We start from the raw sequence: 17,118 nt of genomic DNA on the forward strand, positions 1-17,118 counted from the left end.
ATGTCTTCCAATTCCCTAAATTCTATTAAATTCTATACAACTCTATGTTCTCATATCTCTTCTATGGCTTTATTTTTCAATTTACTTCTGAAATTTATCTGTATTTTTGTTGAGTCTAAATTGATGTGTATTTTTCCCAAATTGCTACACAGTTACTTTATCTCCAGGCACTGTTGTCTGTTTTCAATGTGGAGTTATTTTAGCCTCAGAAAAAAGAATTGTCTGGAACATTCTGGTACCAAGTAAAAACCTTCCCAGATCCCTTGCAGGAAATCATTTTTCTACCTAAAAAGCACCTCTTCTCAGGGTTTCAATTCTTGTTCCACAATCACTTGTGAACTCTCCCCTAGTAGACCTAAGAAATCAGGAAAGAGGCTGTATCTTACTCATCCATCTATAGTATTTTTGTAGGCAGAGCACTGTGTGAATTAAGGAAGGGCTGACGGAAGAATCAGGGAATGTCAGCTCTAAGTCTATAGGCCAACGATAGTCTGCAGATCCCTGAGGCCTTTTCAGGGGGTCTGTGATTTTGAACTTATTTTCATTACTCTAAGACATTATCTGCCTTTTCCACAGTGTTGACATTTGCACTGGTGGTACAAAAACAATGGTGGTTAACGGTGCTGTTACTTAAACATGAATCAAAGCAGTGGCTTCAAACTGTAGTAATAGTCATGTGTTCTTCATGACACATATTGTCAGGAAACAAAATTCTATATAGAAATGCCTTTTGTGGGGATCCCTGGGTGGCTCAGCGGTTTAGCGCCTGCCTTTGGCCCAGGGCGCGATCCTGGCGCGATCCTGGGATCCTGGGATCGAGTCCCACATCGGGCTCCTGGCATGGAGCCTGCTTCTCCCTCTGTCTGTGTCTCTGCCTCACTCTCTCTCTCTCTCTCTCCCTCTATCATGAATAAATAAATAAATAAGTAAATAAATAAATCTTAAAAAAAATAGAATGCCTTTTGTGTTGGGGCACCTGGCTCAGTTAAGTGTCTGCCTTCCACTCTCGGATCATGATCCCAGGATCCTAGGATCAAGCTCCAGTTGGGCTCCCTGTTCAGTAGAATGTCTGTTTGTCCCTGCCACTCTGGCTACTTGTGCTTTCTCTGTCTCTGTCAAATGAATAAATAAAGTCCTTTTAAAAAATGCCTTTTGTGAAGCAATAAAATTTGTTAATTTTAAGTCTCTTGAATACATTTCATTTTAAATATATGTGTGATAAAATGGGAAGTAAACATAAAGCATTTTTGCTCAATATAGAAGGGTATTGTCTCAAGGAAAAGCATTTGTGTGATTACTTGAATTGCTAGCTGCTTTTTAAAAGCACAAATGACAGAAATTATGATTATTCAGAGTTGGATATTTGGTGTACACTTTCTTGTGAATCCAAGCAGGGTGGGCAGCCCGGGTGGCTCAGCGGTTTAGCGCCACCTTTGGCCCAGGGTGTGATCCTAGAGACCGAGATCGAGTCCCACGTCGGGCTCCCTGCATGGAGCCTGCTTCTCCCTCTGCCTGTGTCTCTGCCTCTCTCTCTGTGTCTCTCATAAATAAATAAAATCTTAAAAAAAAAAAAAAAAAGAAAATCCAAGCAGGGAACATACCGTTTTAAGGAAAACAATTGACATTTGTTGTCGGTGCTTAAAATTTTAAGCACAAATTAAAATATTGCAAAATTTGTATGTCTCAGGTTGATAGCTTTCCAATACTTCAAAACTTTTCCGATGAAATCCATGGTGACATTAACATAGGATTTCTTGGATGTTGTATAATGAAGACACATTCCAGTTTGCAATTAGCTTTTCAGAAACTACTGCTTGTTGATTTTGGACCAGATTTTCTTCATGTACTTAAAAAAAAAAAAAAAAAAAGGCCAAATACCAACAGATTGAATGCAGTATTAAATCTGAGACTTGCCTGTCTACTATTCAGGTGGACAGTAAATAGATTTGCAAATAACACCAGTCTTTTTACCTCTTTTTTCAGTCGAAAACAGTTATTTTCACTAAATATTTATGTAACAGGTTTTTAAAATGTATTTAACAATTTCAGTTCTAATTTCTAATATGGTAAATATCGACAGATAACTCCTAAACAAAAGGTCTTTGGGGGTTCTCCAAAATGGTTTGTAAGAGTTATGTGAAGGGGTCGTAAGGCCAAAAGTTTGTAGAACCCAATTCTTTGAAGGACCCTTTCCAGGGACCGTAAAATAGACACAGGCTTCATTCCCATCAGGAGTCTACACGGAGAACTTAGAGGTGCCGCCCTAGAGGGCGGTGGGGGTGGAGCCAATAGTGCGTCTCCAGTCTCCCGGGAAACCACCTTTCTCCGGTCTCCTGGATCGTTCCGCCGTTCCTCTCTGCCTCTGATTGGACGCAGGTTAAGTCGGTGGGCGGTCCTTCGGGAGAGGGGCGGGGCCCGCCTCTCGGGAACGTATTGACGTCACGCCGACGCCGCGGCCCTGACGCCACGCCCTCGCATCCCTCAGTGAGGCTGCTGAGGTTGTTCTTTCGGGGGGACGCGAGCGTCCGCTACCCCCTCCTCAGAGGCCTGGGGCTGGCAGCCTCTGTCACGGCTCCTGTGCCGGCTCGGCGCAGCGCAGCGCGTCGGTGCCACCGTCATGGATCTAAATTTAAATCGAGCGGATTATTTACAGGTAAACCTGAGGGGATAAGGCGGGAGCCGCGGGGGGTGATTCTGCCCTTGCGCCGAGTACGGTCGGGGCCGCCCGGAGCGGGCGTGGCGGCCTAGGTGCTGCGGGGCGGGGGGCTGCGCTCGCGAGTCCCGGTCCCCGGCAGCTCCTGCTGGTTCCTGAGGGTCCGCAGGGACGTGGAAAGGAGCGGCCCACGCCCCGCGTCGCCGGCGCCTGCCCGCTTCTGAAGATGCCTAGAATGCATGACGTGATCCCGATGCCCCTCCGGGGGGGCCCGTCGCCTCGCGTCTGCGGCTCCCTGTGGGCCCCGACGTCCCGGAGCTCCGTCTCTACCCAGCCCCTTCTCCGGAGCGCCAGAGCTCCACCTCAACCAGCCAGGTCGTAAACGCGGCAACCGTTGATTGTGCCCGCAGTTTTGTTCTAAGAGCTTAACATGCTTTAATCTTCATAAACATTTCTCTTAGGAGGTGATGTTACGACATGGGGATCCAGGGACTCGGATAAAGCAACTGGCTTAACAGCAAAATAAAAGGATGGAGTTCCTATCTGAAGCAAAGTCTCTGACGCCGGAGCTGGTGCTCTCGGTTACACCATCCTGCCTCTCCTTATTTCAGCTCTGCATATTCTGTACCTCTTTTCCATCTCTTTTTTCCAGTAATCCTGTTTTGGCTAATTGTACAAAAGTTTGCCCGTCAGTTTGCCTGGAAGTTATGCTTCGTTACTTTCCACCTTAATCCCTTCCATGTTGAACTGGTCACCACTTTTTGCTACTGCTTTTGTCTCCTAAATATCTCTTGACTCTGTCCCATTTTTTTCATCTCCATCTCCAGTTCAGGTTCTCATCTTCTCTTTCTCCAAGAATTGAAATAGCTTCTTTTTTTTTTTAAATAAAGATTGTAGGGGATCCCTGGGTGGCGCAGCGGTTTAGCGCCTGCCTTTGGCCCGGGGCGCGATCCTGGAGACCTGGGATCGAATCCCACGTCGGGCTCCCGGTGCATGGAGCCTGCTTCTCCCTCTGCCTATGTCTCTGCCTCTCTCTCTCTCTGTGTGTGACTATCATAAATAAATAAAAATTAATTTAAAAAAATAAAAAAATAAATAAAGATTTTATTTATTTATTCATGAGAGACACAGAGAGAGAGAGAGAGAGAGAGAGGCACAGACACAGGCAGAGGGAGAAAGAAACAGGCTCCGTGCATTGAACCCGACAGGGGACTGGATCCCAGGTCACCAGGATCACACCCTGGGCTGAAGGCGCGCTAAACCGCTTTGCTACCCCGGCTGCCCTGAAATAGCCTCTTGGTTGGGCTCCTAGCCTTCAGCTTCACCTCTCTCCAAGCCATCCTTAACATCACTTATTAGAGTGATGTTTCACAAATGCAAGTCAAAAGAAATACTTTAAACTTTAATACTACCCCTTAGAATAATGAATAAAATTGTAGTTATATACTCCCTAAATCCTTTCATGATTTATTGTTTTTTTCCAAGTTCTCTCACGTTGGCCCCATCCTTCCCACCTCCTATCCTAATGGTGCGCCAGTGATAATTCGTTGCTGAACATGCCATGCTGTTTTCATCTTCCGTAACTTTTGTGAAATAATTTGATCATCAAATTGGATGGTATTGCCATCAGCATGTTTGATATTTTAGCAAAAATCTTCTGTGTTGGATTATTAATAATTGTCATCTACTTCCAAAGATTTTTTAAATCACTTTACAACAACTATATGAAGTGTTTTTTTTTTTTTAAGATTTTATTTATTCATGATAGACATAGAGAGAGAGAGAGAGAGAGAGAGAGAGGCAGAGACACAGGCAGAGGGAGAAGCAGACTCCACGCCAGGAGCAGGCTCCACTCCAGGATCGCATCCCGGGCCAAAGGCAGGCGCCAAACCGCTGAGCCACCCAGGGATCCCTATATGAAGTTTTTTTTATGAAGTCTTCTAGAAATACTTGTTTGCTAAGTATTTTGCCACTAGTGTCACATTATTTTTGGCTTGACAACTTTTAGCTTGAATTTTACTATTTTGAGTGTCCTGTATTTTGACTTTTTGTGGCATATTGCATTAGAAAATAACTTCATCACTGACCATAATTATATCACTAATTGCAGTAAAAAATAAGACTCACTATGATCAGCATCTGCTGGTCCTTTTAATCTCTGATGTAATAATTTCAAGTTAGAATAACAGAAAACATTCACTAGGTGACTGGTGTATTTCCTTAGGTGGGAGTGACCTCTCAGAAGACTATGAAGCTACTTCCTGCCTCAAGGCATAAAGCTACACAAAAGGTACTGTAGAGGTACTGATTTCTCCCCATCTCTGTAGCTCTGATAGAGTAGAGGTTTATATTTCCTTATTGATAAGTTTCTCTTAAAAATACTAATGTTAAAATATAAAAAAATTTCTTTTAATTTGAACAGAGGTTGGAATACCAAAGGACATTTACAGACAGAAATTTACTTGGATGTTATAATTTTTATGTACAACCTGCAATAGATAAGCAAACATGTTGAAAAATATGTTCAATTTTCCTGTTAATAACTTACTCAGTATTTGTGTGTACCAGATTGTGTATATGAAAAAAGGAACATAAAGCACAATAGGATATAGAGAAAATACTTTTTAAGCTTTATTGTATTAATAAGTTATTGGGGTGCCTGGGTGGCTCAGTCAGTTAAGTGTCCAGCTCTTGGTTTTGGCACAGGTTTGATCTCAGGGTCCTGAGATTGGGCCTGCTGATGGGGTCTGCGTTCATTTCATAGTCTGCTTGTCCCTCTCTCTCTACAATACCCCCCACCACCACCACCACTCTACCTCATAAATAAAAATAAAATCTTTAAATAAAAGTAATTAAGTGCTTTGATTTTGAACTTTCTATTTAACTAATATTTTTATAGAAATATTGATCCTATGATTTCTATAAGCCAATTAAAATTTCTTAGTAGACTAGTAAGATATTTTAATAGCTGCAAAATAAATACAATATCCTGATATAATAACATTTTGTTAAGATAAATCATCAGATCTCTGTCATTTATTGTATTTGGTCTACTAGATCAGAATTTCTCAATTTTTTTGGTCTTGGGACCCTTTTACACTCTTAAATTATTGAGGATCCCAAACAACTTTTGTTTATTTGGTTTATATCTATCAATATTATTATATTAAGATTCAAACTGAGAAATGTCTAAAATATTTATTATTTTATCCTTTAAAACAACAGACCCATTACATTTACATAAATAACATTTTAATGAAAAATAACTGTTTCCAAAAATGAAAAGAGAATTGTGTTACACTTTTGCAAATCTCTAATCTGGCATAGGCAAAGACACCTGGCTTCTCATGTCTGTTTCCTACAGTCTATTGTGATAGAAGTATACAAAGAAAATCCAGCTCACACAGACATGCAGTTGAAAATAGGAGTTCTTTAAATAGCTTTCCGAGATAATTACGGCTCTTCATATATATGACACAGATGCTTGATAACTAGTAGTTTCTTAAACATTAGCTGCAATGTGGGATATGAAACCCCATTGATTAGCTTTTCATGGTACATTAAAAACCATGTGTACTTTGTTTTGTCTTTGTTTTTGTTTTTTGGGGTTTTTTGTTTGTTTATAGATTTTATTTATTCATGAGAGACACACAGAGAGGCAGAGACATAGGTAGAGGGAGAAGTAGTCTCCCCACTCCTCACTGGGAGCCCCATTTGGGACCAGATGCAAAGACCCCTGGATCATAACCTGAGCCAAAGGCAGATGCTCAACCACTGAGTAACCCAGGTGCCCCAAATCCATTTGTACTTTGAATGGATCTTTTACTCATGCATAGTTTTATAGTATCTTGAAATGGTCATTTGAGATTATTGGTTCATTCAGTTATGCAGATCTCCTAAATGTTGAGTGTTCAAATGTTGATTGTTCCAGGTATTATTATAGAATATCAAACAGATCACATTTGTTGATATCACTACTGATTTCATCAGAAAAGTTATTAAATGTGGAGTAGCTGTCAAGGTCACAGTAGGAGTAGATACAAGTCTTCCAAAGTACTTATTTTCACCTGAAAGCTCAAATTTTATCATTGGGAGCAAATACTGTCAATTATTTTCCTTTAAAATGAAAAGCTCAGGGGATCCCTGGGTGGCGCAGTGGTTTGGTGCCTGCCTTTGGCCCCGGGCGCGATCCTGGAGACCCGGGATCGAGTCCCACGTCAGGCTCCCGGTGCATGGAGCCTGCTTCTCCCTCTGCCTATGTCTCTGCCTCTCTCTCTCTCTCTGTGTGACTATCATAAATTAAAATAAATAAATAAATAAATAAAATGAAAAGCTCAGTTCTTTCAGTTTTTTGAGTTTTTTTATTTTAATGTCTACAAATACCCAAATGTTAATAGCAATTTGTTATTAACTGTTGATAGTTGCCAGTTGTTCTTTCATTTCTAAAATAGTGTTTTTTGGGGTGCCTACGTGGTGCAGTCGGTTAAGTGTCTGACTTGGTTTCAACTCAGGTCTGATATCAGGGTTTTGAGATCCAGCCCATATCCAACTCAGTGCTCAGGGTGGAGTCAGCTTGAGTTTCTCTCTCCTTCTGCTGGTCCCCTCCTGCTCATTCTCTCTCTGTCCCTAAAATTAAATAAATCTTAAAAAAAAAAAAATGTTTCTTGAAAAATGAGTAGTTCAGCTTGAAATGAAACAGTTCTATAAGTGCTTTTTGGTATGCAGCAAGTGTTTTCTACATCTTCTTTCTTTTCTTTTTCTTTTTCTTTTTCTTTTTCTTTTTCTTTTTCTTTTTCTTTTTCTTTTTCTTTTTCTCTTTCTCTTTCTCTTTCTCTTTCTCTTTCTCTTTCTCTTTCTCTTTCTCTTTCTCTTTTCCAATCATTTTAAAGGGGGAGCTGCAGAAAGAGTCTTAAGGAGACTCCACACTCCCAATGTGGGGCTAGATCTCAGGACCCTGAGATCATGATCTGAGCCTAAATCAAGAGTCTGGTGGACATTGAACCAACTGCACTACCCAGACACCCCAATTTTATACATATTTTCTATTTTCTCACACTAAATACTAAAAAGACACGACTCAGGGGCCAAAATTTAACAAGAATAATACTTTTTATTGCTTCATCAAGAACATTTTATTGCTTCATCAAGAACATTCTTACATGAAGTTGGATTTTTTTTTTCCTTACTCTCAAGTGGTGATAAAGATTACAGTGACCACTGGTATGGTTTGTTGCCATTGTTTTGGTTCTTGCCAGACACTACCAACTTTATCCACCATTGCTTTTGTACCATCTTGTAAATATCAACCTATAGAAAAAGGAAAACAAAGACTTACTTAGAGAAATAGTTTTCACTTGCCAGATACCCTATAAAGTTCTTGTTGACCCCAGGAGTTAAGGAATCACACTTTGGGAAACCCTGTAATACATAATTGTTTTACAAATTATTAGAGTAGTGCAGTGTTAAAAAAAATTCAAAACCTTAGCTATTCTTATGTATTTTTTCATCTGAATAGAAATCTGCCAATACCAAAATTCTTTTTTAAAAATATTTTATTTATTTATTCATGATAGAGAGAGAGAAAGAGTCAGAGACACAGGCAGAGGGAGAAGCAGGCTCCATGCAGGGAGCCCGATGTGGGACTTGATCCCGGGACACCAGGATCACGCCCTGGGCTGAAGGCAGGTGCTTAAACCGCTGAGCCACCCAGGCTGCCGCAATACCAAAATTCTATAACTGAAAGCGTGTGCATAATTATTTGTAAATGTTCATTGTTCTGGGGAAAAAGTCCATAGCTTTCATCAAATGCACAAAAGGGTTTGTGATCCCCCAACCCCAAAGTTAAGAATCAAGGGCCTAAGAATCTGCTCTATGCAACATCAACTTTTTCATATTTGAGGCTTATTGTATGTCCTAATACATGGTTACCTTTCTAATGTTTTCTGTGTGCTTGAAAAGAACATTTATAATTTAATTCCTAGGACAAGTGATTACTTATTTATGCATGTGTTTACACACATACACTATATGTATGTGCATGCAAGTATACATATGTGTATATATTTTAAATCAAAGGTAATTGTTTTTTAATCTATATCCTTATCTTTTGTCTGCTTGATTATCAGTTCCTGAGAAAGAAGTGGTGAAATCTCCCTCTATATTTATTTCAAAATAATCCATTGTTTACATGTTGATAATTATTGAAGCTGAGTGATGGATACATGGAAATTCATTATAATATTCTGTCTACTTTTGTATATGTTAAAATTTTTCTATTAACAAAGGTTTTAAAAATATCAAAACGGTAAGTCACAACTTTAATTGATAATCTGTTTTGAAAGATAATTTTAACATGTTCTTATGCTCCAGTTGAGAAAAAAAGAAAATTACCTCCCTGCCATTTCTTTCTCTGTTCTCTTGTTCTGTTTACATTGTAGGAACAAAATATATGGTCAGCAAAAAAAAAAATATGGTCAGCTACTTCCATAATGACTCTCCATACCACCAATTTGCCCTTTTCTTATAATTTCTTATAGTAGTAATTTTTATGGGAGTTACTTTCCTAGATTTTCTGATCTCTACATTTAAAGTCATAATTTATATATTGAGAATTGTGTTTCCCCCATATAAGTTAATAGGACATAATAATAATTTTAGATTCTCTTCAATCTCTTGTAGGTCGTTATTGGAGATCATGATGGGGTAGTTATGTGCTTTGGCATGAAAAAAGGAGAAGCAGTGGTATGTATAACTTTTTTTTAGGAGAAAAAAATGATTTTCTAAAGAGAAACACACTACTTATTGAATACTTTTAGTTTAAAATTGTCCGAAAAATGCATTGTAAGGGAAGTAGTTACATGAAGTATTGCTATAGGCAACACAGGAGTCATGTGCTAGATAGCTGTAAAACACCTTTGACAGCCTAGGGGTGATGTAAGTTTCTGTGCTGTGTAACTGATTACTTCAAATTTTGGTGTTTAAAACAACACACATTTATTATCTCAGTTTCTACGGATCAGGATTCGGAGCTCAGTGTCTCACATGGCTACAGTGCCAGGCTCTATTCCTTTCTGGAGTTGGAGTCCTAATCCAAGCTAAAATAACAGGATTCAGATTCTTGCTTTTGTAGGACACAGGTCCCCACTTTATTGCTGTCTGTAAGCCAGAGCCTGTTCTCAGCATCTTGAGGTCCCCACAATTCCTTGCCCTGTGGTTTTCTCACAAGCTCTCCCCTAACATGGTGACCTACTTCTTCAGGCCAGCAAGTAAATCTTCTCTTAAATAATTTAGGATACGTGTTTTTAATAAGGTTTAACCATACTGATACCACTGCTTAATGAACTGTACTTATAGATGCAGGAGTTTAGATTTTAATGATGTGGCTGATGTATGTGTGGCAATAAATGCTCTAAATTTGGAAGATATTTAGCCAGAAACCTTGAAGACTTACTGAAGTAAATATATTTGTATCTAAAGATGTTTCTATAGAACTATAATATTTTTTCTGTTTGAAATCACAGCATCTTTTACAGTAAAGGAAAATGGTTACAGTAACTTAATTTTTTCTCCAATGATTTTTGCAGGCAGTGTTCAAGACCTTACCAGGGCAGAAGATTGCAAGATTGGAGCTAGGAGGGGTTCTTAACACACCCCAGGAGAAAATTTTTATTGCTGCAGGATCTGAGATTAGAGGCTTTACAAAGAGAGGAAAACAGTTCCTCTCTTTTGAAACCAACCTCACTGAAAGCATAAAAGCTATGTATGTTTATCCTTTTTTATTTTTACATATCCATTTACAATATTTTGGATAGCTGACAAGCATCAGATGGAGTATCATATCCTAATAGGTTTCCTGGGAAATAAAATTGACTAAAGGTACCTTATTAGTCAGAAGTTAATTAACATAGAATCAGTACAAAATCAGTTGGTTGTTGAAATGTTTTTTTCTTAAGACCCTTATGGTATTTACACATTCATTTATTGACTGATTGGTTCAGCTGATTCATGAACAAAGTGTAAAAGATAAAAGTAAAAGAAATCTAGAGATATTTAGGTTTCTGTTTCTTTGCTGTCTCTGGTCATTTTGGTTGTGAGGTAGTATCATTTGTTTAAAAACTGGCTGTCAAAGTTGGTAACTACAAATAGGATATAATTTCAGGTAAGTCAGGTAAGACCCTAAATAAAAAAAAATGACTCCCTTAATGGCTTCCTGATATATGAGATTTTGCAAGTAAAATTTTAATTTTTTTAAGTCATGCGGAGACTGGAAAGGATTTTAAGGTTTTTCTAATCCACTGTCCTCAAACCTACCACTTAGGAGAATACCTTGGAAACATAAGAGATTTCTTGTCTTACTTATACCTGCAGAATCAGAATTATTAGGAGTGGTTAAAAGAGAAATGTTCACTTGACTGTGATGCAGTCAAGTTGTCTAAGCAACCAGACCTTGGTTTGAAAACTACTAATTTATAGAGTTCTGTGTGATACACAGCTGTCCTGTATAATTCTATATAATGCACATTACAAATCCAGTATCCAGGCTGTAAGACTGTTTTGGTGATATTAGATAAAAATTATACAATGGCAATTGGGAGTGAGTTCAGTGGTTTAGTAAGAATGTATTATTTTTGAAATGGACAATTATAATTGTGAAATACTAAAAATCAAAGTAATAAATTAGTAATTTGCATAACTCCACATTCGGAAAAGTATGTGGACAGATGTTTGAGAAGGATCAGGAGTTTCCCAGCCAATAGTCTCTTTTGCTAGTTTCTTAAATGTTTTTACTGGAGTGGCAGAGGTAGGAGGGAGGGGATCTTTACTCAATTTTCAAAAATTTATTGTCTGAATTTCCAGATTTTTAAGGGTGCACAGGAAATCAAGGTTATAACTTGAAAATATTCAATAAGAAACTAAGCATGTACAAAGTTAGTTACCACTAACACATCTTTCCCTGCTTAATGCTTCCATCCTCTCCACTCTTGTCAACAACAGTGATTCCAATTATTACTTTGGAAAATGTGTAACTGCAATATAATTGCAAATGTAATGCAGATGGCTTTCAAGATGAAACTTCAAATCTTGAAAAAGATAGAATTTCATTAGATTAATAAAAATGATATTAAGAGGACTACTGAAATAATATCCAGAGCCTCAAAGTGAGGCTACTTAAGCAATAATTGAAGAAGAGAAAGTCAGTAAAGCTCATAATAGCATTGGAAATAATTTTAGTACCAAAAATTTTTAAGTAGACTTTAGAATGGTGGAGAAATAGATGAAACCTTCAAATTACTTTCTTTATGCTTATGTGGTTTTAGCAACTTAGAAATGAAAGGTAATACACTAGTATATAATTTTTGTCAAATTTCAACTCCCTCAGTGGAAACTGGATTCAATATAAGAATTAGAACATAGTTATGATTATTGCCTAAGTTTTGTTCAGTGTAATTTGAAGTGCATTTGTCTTCATTCCCTTTTTCAGGATAAAATTCTAATGAATTTTTCTCCCACTGTTTATCATTTAAAGTAGATTTGCTTCTAATAGCCTTTCCGGACAATTTCATGTAGTAGTAAGAAAGCTAACTCTAAAGCTAAAAGCTACCTGAGCTGCAATCTACTCTACTACTAGTTGTGTGCCATTAGGCAGGTTACTTGACATTTTAGTGTTCTCTGTAAAAAGGGATAATAATGGTCCCTAGTTGACAGAATTATGAAGATTAAGCTAATACATGTAATACATGTAAATCCATTAGGACAGTGCTTGGCACATAGTGCACATTCAGAAAAAGTTGCTTTTTGACATTTTTTTTTTCAAGAATAAATCAAGTGGTTTTATTTATTTTTTTATATAAATTTATTTTTTTTGGTTTTCAATTTTCCAACATCTAGAATAACACCCAGTGCTCTTCCCATCAAGTGCCCCTCTCAGTACCCATCACCCAGTCACCCCCACCCCCGGTTTTTTGACATATTAATTGTCTTCAGATACAGACAATTATCATGGTCTTTGTTTTCAGTTTTACAGAGCATAATTTTTGAGATGCCTAAGGACTTAAGATCCTAATTTTCAGCTTTTTAAAATCAGTGTTATATCAAAAGGCTACAAATTAAGTGGGGGAAATGAGGGGAAAAAACTATTCTTTAAGTCTGTGATAAAATGATAGAAATTAAGTAAACTTTTGTTTTCATCTCAAAAGAATTCAGGAATTTCCTATATTTCATTTTGGAAATATGGATGTTTTAAATTACTTTTAATGTTCTCAGGTATATATCTGGCTCAGACCTCTTTCTCAGTGCAAGTTACATCTATAACCATTATTGTGATTGCAAAGACCAACATTATTACCTTTCTGGGGACAAAATCAATGATGTCATCTGCCTTCCAGTGGAAAGATTACCTCGTATTACACCGATATTGGCCTGCCAGGACAGAGTGCTCAGAGTTTTACAGGTTTCTGTTATTTGCATTTTTATAGTTTTTCATAATTTATGTAAATGAATATAGCTGAACAATGTGTACTTGAGATAGATTACTTACTACCGCTTTAAATGTCCTACTTAAAATTATATTTGTAAAAAATACTTTTTAATTGGTAAGCTAATTTTTTTTTTTTTTAGCTTGAGACAAATGTATTGAGAATTTTGGCAAATTTTTAGAGAGGCATATTTGGGAAAAAGGATGCTTTTCTGTCCCCATGCATAATTTCTGAGTTAGTTCAGTCAGAATGGAGTCTTTGCTACAAAGGACACCTCTCACCTTTTTTTTTTTTTTTTTCTTTCTTTCTTCTTCCATTACTCTTTCCTCTCCCCAAAATCAAACTAATGGAGAAAATTGGTTTGGGGAGAGGATGTTAGGTTTTAACAAAGAAGGGATAGTTGTGATCAGAGTTGTATCATTTGCACTTATTCCACATTAATGACAGTTCTGGAACAGAATAAGCACTCAGTAAATATTAGTTAGAGAAGTAAATGAATGATAGAGGGAAAAATTTTATCATCCTTACATTTCTATTAAAAACATGATTGTTTAAAACAACTGCATAAGACATTGTTATTAGTAATAATAGTTACAACTATGTCTTCTCAAAAGTGACTTTCAGTAAAATACACATACATACACATGCCAGGATCCATAAAATAAAGTTTATGCAAATAAACTACACATGCAAATAATCTAGAACGGATAGATTATTTGGGTCAGAAAGTTGGACTAATATTGGTACAGTTGAACAAAACATCTACCACTTTATTCTTTGCCATCACTAACTTTCTCACTCTGGAATTTCATAACTAGATGGCCATTTCTTGACATCAGTTCTTTAAATGGAAGGGAAAATCCAGTAATTCTGTGAGGTTTTTTTTTTTTTTTTTTCTATGGGAAAACAAAGTTGACATTCAAGGTTCATTCTAGGGGCATGAATAATTAGTTTCTTCCATTGTCTGTACTCCCAAATATGAGTTGTTTGAATAAGGCTTTTAACAGGAACTGGGTAATATTCAATTAGGAATTAGTCTGGCTGATTCTAGGATTCTGCTTTGTTTAACAAGAAGAGATGGATGTGCTTACTGTAAAATTTAAAAAAAAATCACTAAGGATTTGTGGGAACTTAAAACTTTACCTTGCTAGTCACATATTCCTACTCTCCATCGACTCCCCATTTGTAAGCAATCATTACCCCAGAGGTAGCCTTTATAAAAAGTTTTTATGTGTATTTTTTGTGTTTATATAGTTGATATGTATGAATTTTCAGGTGTAATTTTAAATAAAAAAATAAAGTATGACTTTAACATGTTCTATATAAATTTAATTTTTTAAGAAAAATATCATTCCATATTTACTATAATTTCATGGGTTTCTTTGTTGAATGATCTATCGTGGATATTTTTTCCACTTGAGTATGAGTACTTCTACCTCATTCTTTAGCAGCTTCACAAATTATGTATACTAAATGAAAACATTACAAGTGGCAAAATTTTTAAAAAGACAAATAAATGGGCGTAATTTGTTTTCCTGTCTAAATAACTGGCTCTCATTGGAGTTGGTCTTGGAAATATCCAAATGCAGGACCAACCTTCTCCTTTAGGAAGTAACTTTGGATCTGTTTAAATGTTTGAATGTGTTCTAAGTTAAACTGGACAAAAGAAACAACTTGTTCCAGGAAAGCTTTGATAGTAAAATTTACCAGTGTTAAGTTTTCAGGCAAAGTATTTAAAATGAAAATTATTTGAAGTGTAGAATATTATATGTATTTCTTCTTGATCTTTACATTTTATATGTATTTTAAAACGAGTTAACATACACAAAATAGCTAACAAATTCAAGTTAATCACAATCTAACTTTTTCTGGCAGTTTTTATTCTACAGTTCTTTATATGAATATTGATGTTTATCTATTAGTGTCAATGTTTTAAATTTGTATTCTGTTTCAGTTTTAAAATACTTGTTCTCCTTCAGGGGTCTGATGTGATGTATGAAACTGAAGTGCCTGGCCCACCTACTGTCTTAGCACTACATAACGGAAATGGCGGTAATGATAATCAAGGGAGTGTATTGTGTTAGGTCTAGATATTTCAGGTTTAATCATTTAACTATAAATAAAGTGAATGAAAATAGGAATTGTAGAAAGAGCATGAACTAGAATTAAGACAGTTTTCGGGTAACTTGCCAGTAACTAACAGTAATGAATTATTGAACTTTAATTTTCAGTTTCCTCATCTTAAAATTAGATGATGAGGAAGGGTCTTATCCCTTATATTTATAAAATTCTGTGACTATGTAACCAACTTCCAAATTAAGTGTCTGACTTTTTATATTTTTTAAATGAGATTTTTATGTGATATTAAAAAAAATTTCAGCTATAAAGAGATTATGAGTCATGGAATAAATATAATATGTTGACTTTAATTATAATCAGGAGACTCTGGAGAAGAACTTTTGTTTGGAACATCAGATGGAAAACTTGGGCTTATTCAGATCACTACCTCCAAACCAATACACAAGTGGGGAATTCAAAATGAGAAAAAGCGGGGAGGTAGGTTCGTGATATAGATTCTGAAATTTCATTGATTATTAAATACCTAAATTATATAGTTCATTCTGTTTAATTTTTCATAGTACGTAGTAGACTTAGTAATTCACAAAGCCACCTTATTATTTATTTATCAGGTCTGTCATATTTTGGCATAATCTTTAATTAAGAAATGCTAATAGTAATTTAGGATAGATAGGCTTTTATGGGCTATTGTCCATCTATAACATCATTCTGTGGTCAAATCCATTATTCACTGTTTGGTGTAGGATATTCATTGGAATTTGAGAGTATTCGATATGAAGCAAGGAGAAAGTCCGACAGGTCTTTTCTGTTCAACGGGAATATTTGTTTCCTAAGGAATTTATAACTTTCTGAGGGAATTTATATCTGACTTAGAAGTTAGTAAGATGGCTATTTATAGGTATGGTAATTCTGTTCAGGAAAGCCTGGGTGGCTCAGTGGTTGAGCGCCTGCCTTTGGCCCAGGACTTGATCCTGGAGTCCCAGGATCTAGTTCCACATCAGGCTCCCTGTATGGAGCCTGCTTCTCCCTCTGCCTCTCTCTCTCTCTCTTTCTCTCTCATGAATAAATAAAGTCTTTTTAAAAAAGTAATTCTATTCATTTATTCCTTCAACAAGCACTTATTAGGAGAGACAGAGAATAAAGAAATAAATAAATAAGATAGCTTCATCCAGTCACCTGAAAGAAATATCAGCGGGTGATGTATTAGTGGTGGGTGAAGGAAGAAGACTATATTTAGACTGTGTGGTAATGGAAGGCATCTTTTAAGAGGTAAAATTTGAGCTGAGATCTGATTGATAAGAAAAAGAGTAGTAATATAAAAATTTGAGGCAAAATTATGTTCCAGGAAGAGGAAAAAAAAATCAAGACTTGAGGCAGAGGTAAACTTAATTCATGTGAAGAACAGAGGGAAGACTAGTGTGGCTAAATGCATTAGCATGGCAAGCAAAGAAGTCAGGGAAGTAGCATAGAGCCAAATCATGTAGATCCTTGTGGGCCTTGGGGAAGGGTTTGAATTTTAATCTAAGTGCAGTGGGAAGTCCTTGGAGAATTATAAGTGGGAGTATGACATGACCTAATCTACCAAAACAAAACAAAAAAACCTACCAGGGAGAATGGATCTGGGGGGAGGCTTCAAAATTGGAAGCATGGAGATCAGTTAGGAAGTCATCGTTATAGTTGTTATAACTTATTTTAGTCTAGGCTAGAGATATAAGCCACCTGGGCTAGGCTGATGGTAGTTGGAAATGGAAAGGAGGCAATTTCAGTATATGTTTTAGAGAGAGAGCCGATAAGATTTGCTAAGGGATTTGGTGTGGACAGTGAGAAAATAGAAGAATCAAAGAAATAGTCTAGATTTTTGGCCTGAGGAACTAGGTGATACCTTACTGAGATGAAGAAAATTGGGGAAGA

General features: G+C 36.7%; 1 protein-coding gene and 1 long non-coding RNA gene across 4 annotated transcripts in view; one reads left to right on the forward strand and one right to left on the reverse strand.

Moving 5' to 3' along the window:
• Positions 1–2,446: 2,446 nt before the first annotated feature.
• BBS7 (Bardet-Biedl syndrome 7) overlaps positions 2,447–17,118 on the forward strand; it is a 38,564-nt gene continuing 23,892 nt past the window's right edge. For 2 of the 3 annotated variants that reach the window (XM_077861159.1, XM_077861158.1), the window contains exons 1-7: positions 2,447–2,653; positions 4,878–4,943; positions 9,332–9,394; positions 10,237–10,412; positions 12,917–13,103; positions 15,108–15,180; positions 15,568–15,684. In XM_077861159.1, coding sequence (XP_077717285.1) covers positions 2,618–2,653; positions 4,878–4,943; positions 9,332–9,394; positions 10,237–10,412; positions 12,917–13,103; positions 15,108–15,180; positions 15,568–15,684 — 718 coding nt within the window. In that variant the 5' untranslated portion in view covers positions 2,447–2,617. The remainder of the gene's footprint in view (positions 2,654–4,877; positions 4,944–9,331; positions 9,395–10,236; positions 10,413–12,916; positions 13,104–15,107; positions 15,181–15,567; positions 15,685–17,118) is intronic. The other variant, XM_077861160.1, reaches the window with a different exon arrangement.
• Positions 7,744–17,118, reverse strand: part of LOC144291568 (uncharacterized) — a 31,420-nt gene continuing 22,045 nt past the window's right edge. The window contains exon 5 of the long non-coding RNA XR_013358892.1: positions 7,744–7,960. This is a non-coding gene — a long non-coding RNA (uncharacterized LOC144291568). The remainder of the gene's footprint in view (positions 7,961–17,118) is intronic.

The sequence above is a fragment of the Canis aureus genome, chromosome 20 (assembly GCF_053574225.1).
Source record: "Canis aureus isolate CA01 chromosome 20, VMU_Caureus_v.1.0, whole genome shotgun sequence".
Taxonomy (NCBI): Eukaryota; Metazoa; Chordata; class Mammalia; order Carnivora; family Canidae; genus Canis; species Canis aureus.